General features: G+C 33.9%; 1 protein-coding gene across 1 annotated transcript; it reads left to right on the forward strand.

Annotated features, from left to right (window-relative positions):
• The first annotated feature begins 263 nt into the window (after positions 1-263).
• LOC127115855 (putative F-box protein At3g19560) lies at positions 264-1138 on the forward strand. The gene has a single exon (XM_051047288.1). It carries the CDS (start codon positions 438-440, stop codon positions 951-953), a length of 516 nt encoding a protein of 171 aa, XP_050903245.1. The 5' UTR covers positions 264-437; the 3' UTR covers positions 954-1138.
• The last annotated feature ends 3419 nt before the right edge of the window (positions 1139-4557 follow it).

A 4557-nucleotide genomic window follows, 5' to 3' on the forward strand; every position in this document is an offset into this window, starting at 1 on the left:
CATTTACCATGCTAAAGACATAAGCTTATTAAAATTAATATTATTTTTAAAAAAATATAGATTAAATAAAAGTAACTAAATATTATAAGAAAAATATATATAAAAGGAAAATTGAGATTGTGATAAAGGAACCGTAGAAATAAAATGAAATAAAAGATTTCCTACCATGTATCAAAAACTAATTTTGTATGGTGATATACCAAAAATGACCCAATTAATTACATAACAAAATTGTATTTGGGGCCGTTCAATAATTTATATACATTAAAGTTATGCAGTTGATTACATTTTCTTTTCAATGACCGGTAAGACGATTAGAATCCAAATTGGAGCCCTAAAACGAAAGTGCACACGTTCCGGCCCGAGTACGAATAAAAACCGACGCAGTGAATTCAAACCGTAAGTAAAACCCTAAAATCCAAAATCGAACCCTTAAAATGGCGGTAATGACGCGGAATCGACTGCGCATGACGACTGAGGCGACGGAAGTGTCAATAAACACGATTCTCCCGGAGGAACTAATGATCGAAATCCTCTCCAGGATTGAGTTGAGCAATCCTCTGGAATTAAGGTGCGTTTGCAAATGGTGGAAATCGATAGTCGCTGATCCTCAATTCGTGGAGAGTTACCTTCACAGATCGTTCAGTGATGTCCTTGATCTTACTTCTACGGCTATGGAGCACGTGGAATCTTTTGAATCGCATGATATTTACCTTCCCGCCGATCTTCAAGATGATGAAGATGATGATGAAGAAGATGATGATGATGTGACAGAGTTATTGGTGAACAAGGCGGCTCAGTTGGATAATTTTTTGGTGATTCTTGAGTGTATGAAAGGGAACTTGAACACTATGAAGGTTGATGTGATATCTTTGAAGAGAAGAATGAAATGTTTAGAAAGTTTTCTGAAAATTTATCTGAAGTCAGCACCATCTTTATTCTCTAGTGTCTGATTTTATTTTCTACATCTTCATGCTATTTCTTGCATTTTTGAAATGCTGCGACTTCAGATTAGTTTGATTATATTACCTGGTTGCTTCTTTTTGCATTAAGCTACTTTTTTTTAATGCTAAGGTCTGTATTCAGATATTGTTCTTCCTTGAATGATATTGTAAATGAATGGACTAGTTAGTTGAAATTTGAATCCCAACTTTCACCTCATAGCTTTGCAAAGATAAATGAATTTTATCCTTTAATATAATTTTAAAAAATATTAATACGATCTAAAATTATTTTTTTAATTTATTTAAATCATTCAAAAACAACTCTTCAATATAATTGAAATATACTTAACATTATCTCCTTCCTTATTTTTTTTTCTCTTTTGCGGTTTTTGGTCTTTGTTCAACATTGTTAAGATCTTTTTACTCTAAAATATGAATATTTTATTTTTTTATGATCTAATTTCAAATAAAATTTATGATTTTCTCAAATATTAATATAATATATTTATATATTTTAATCTTTTATTATTGTATTTTAAAGTTATACTTTTATTTACTTTTTAAAAAGGTTTATAACCTTGTTTTGCTGTAAACTTTTTAAAAAGGTTTATAATCATGTTATTTTGTGAACTTTTTAAAAAGGTTTATAACCGTGTTTTGTTGTGAACTTTTTAAAAAGGTTTATAACCATGTTTTGTGTGTATGTCTGTGTGTGTGCGCGTGTGTGTGTTTGTGTGTGTGTGCGCGCGTGCGTGTGTGTGTTTGCGTGTGCACGTGCGTGTGTGTGTGCGTGTGTGCGTGTGTGTGTAAATATCGTATTCCCGTTACCCGTATTGGATGTCTGTTATCTCATATTTTCGACACTAGCATTAATTATAAAATATGTGATAAGGATCATGTAATAATTGTTTTGTTAAAAAGTTGAAACAATCGGTTATAACCATGAAGATTTTGACGAATTTGATTTATCGAAAAGTATTATTAACTTTGATCAAAATTTCAATTACACAGAGACCACGAAGTTTTGTTGGTTTTCTGGGACTTAGTGAAATTCAGAGTCCCAAGATGTTTACTTTATGTAGTTAAATTAGGTGTAATTGTATAAGATCATGCAGTTATTCAAGGACGCGTGGAAGTATGTTGAAGGTGAAGGTTGTATGGAGATGAAGACATGACATATTTTGCTTAGTCGGCCGTTGTAGATGGTTAACTTAGGATTAATATATACGTAGTATTCACTTTGAATTTTAGAGATCTGGAATTGTACACAAATTCTGTAAAACTCAAAGTACTTGTGTGTTTGTGAGAAAAGAGTCAAGAATGTACGTATATGCATCCCATTTTACAAATTAAAGTCTTTATTTTCAAGTCATTTGTTGCAGTTTCAGTCATTCTTCTATAAGTATTTGCTTTGCATTTCGATTTCACAATTTAATTTCAGTCATTATTCCAAAACCTTACATTTCTACTTTGATGTCAAACTTTATTTAAAACTTATGATTCACACAAATATGTTCTGGAATCTTTTTGAGTTTAATCACTTAAGTGAAATAAAACTTATTTTTTTACTAAATTTCACATTAAACAAATTGGCACACCTGTTGGGACCCCCTTTTGTGTGAAAAATTAATATTTTTCATTTTTGAGAAATCATTTGCAAAGTTTTGCATTTAAGAAATTTCTCATTTTTTGTATGTGCATGAAATTGAAGAGTGGTAAGATAACCAAAAAAGAAGTTAGAAACCCAATGAGGAGATACATTAGGAAAATGGTTAGTCTTAAAAATAACAATGGAGAACAACCATCCAATAAGGCAGGGGCAGGCACGACCACTGCAAGTTCGACAGAACCAATCCCCTCTATTACTAGCACGACGACCATATCGTCAACCACGATCATGTCGTCAACCATGGTTGTATCGGCAGTGGCTCAAGAATGGGTAGGATTTTCTCCCTCTATAGCACAGAGTCACCTAGTGCCAACTATGGTCGACTTTAGACCTTTTGTTACAAGTTTCACAATGCTTATGATTGGGCGTGAACAACCTTGTGATATGCCAACATCAATGATAGATGATTTACATATTAACCATTCGATATTTACTGACAATGTTGTGAATGCATATTCACCATTATTGGCATCGGGATCAGTCATAGGTAACCTTGGTCGGACCATGTAGCCCCAATTGGGGATGGGATTTGGTTCCCAAGCAATGCCAACATTCACTACGAATTTTGTTATGGCAATGAAACAACAGATGGACAAAAGTAACCATGATATGTTGAACACGCTTACCCAACAAAGGGGTACTATATTTAACCTTTTGATTCAAAATAAGAATCAGAGTTACCAACAATTGGTAACTCAAATGAACCGGATCACTGATTTTTTTGGTGCCCCTTGTCGCTATGCAAAAAATACAGAGTCGCCATCGATTTTTATTTATTCCAAAGGAAAGGGAAAATATCGAGAAAACCCTAAAGTATGGTCATCGCAACCACGAACAGGTTCGAAAGTCGGTTATGCAAGAGGAAGGTATTGGCACCTCTCACATCCATGGTACTCCATGGGAACCATCTAGGATGTTTGCGCTTGAATGGATGTTGTTTATCGAATATTTTATTGCGAAAGGTTTTGTGAAGTGGAGGTAGATTTTAAATTAGTGTGCTCGCTAAGAATTGGGTCCTCGTGCCTACGTATGTCCACTTGTTGAAGTGAGAAATCAGAGCCCCGTAGTTCGTGGGTTTAAAATGTTTATGTGTTTTGTTGATTTTATTACCTTAAAGAATGGTTTTTTATTGTGATGCCCTAAGGCTCAAACAAAAGGTTTGAATGCGTTGAATTGTTTTTTAGGTTTTGAGAAAGTGTTATTGATTTCGGATTGCACTAAAGACTATGGATAAAGGTGAACACCTCAAACTACCAAGCCAAACGTATTTTGTTTGAATCATTCAGAATGAGTGTAGGAAAGCTCCAGTCTCATCCATTCTTTATCACTTTAGGCTCGTGACGTACAATCCTAATTGCCATTTATTGTGTTTTTGAGTTTGATTTTAAGAAATACCACTTGACTTTGGATCAAGGGTTTGCTGATTGGTTGTGATTTGTGAAAAGATCGCTTGATGTTGGATCAAGGGTTTGATTATCGATGATGAAAGGGTGAGCGTTCCTAATGCCTAAGGAGTATCTATAAAGAGATGAAAGAAAGCAAGTAAAAGCATACATCGGAAAGGGGAGGGGGTACATGTAAAGTAAAAGGGAGTGCAGGAAATAAAAGGTCTCATTGTCAGGTAACCCAAGAGGAAGCCATGTGTGTGTAATTGTGTCTTAAACTAGAAAGCGCATAAAAGATTATAATTTGTCTTGAATCTTGAATTCTCCTTCCATGTTCGGGTCAAATACTTGTCCAAGGTCTTTTGCAAGGGTACTAATGAGAAGTCCCTAAGTCCATTCCAATGTCCATTCCATGCTTGTGTTATTGTATTTTTGTATTTTTTAAGTCTTTGCCATTTTTAAGTTCATTTTAGAATGAGATGAAAAATATACAATGATATAACATAAAGCAAAATAAAGCAAAGTAAGTAAATGACAAAAATAAATGTTAGAAGTGGAG

Source organism: Lathyrus oleraceus, chromosome 1 (genome assembly GCF_024323335.1).
Source record: "Lathyrus oleraceus cultivar Zhongwan6 chromosome 1, CAAS_Psat_ZW6_1.0, whole genome shotgun sequence".
In the NCBI taxonomy this organism is placed as follows: Eukaryota; Viridiplantae; Streptophyta; class Magnoliopsida; order Fabales; family Fabaceae; genus Lathyrus; species Lathyrus oleraceus.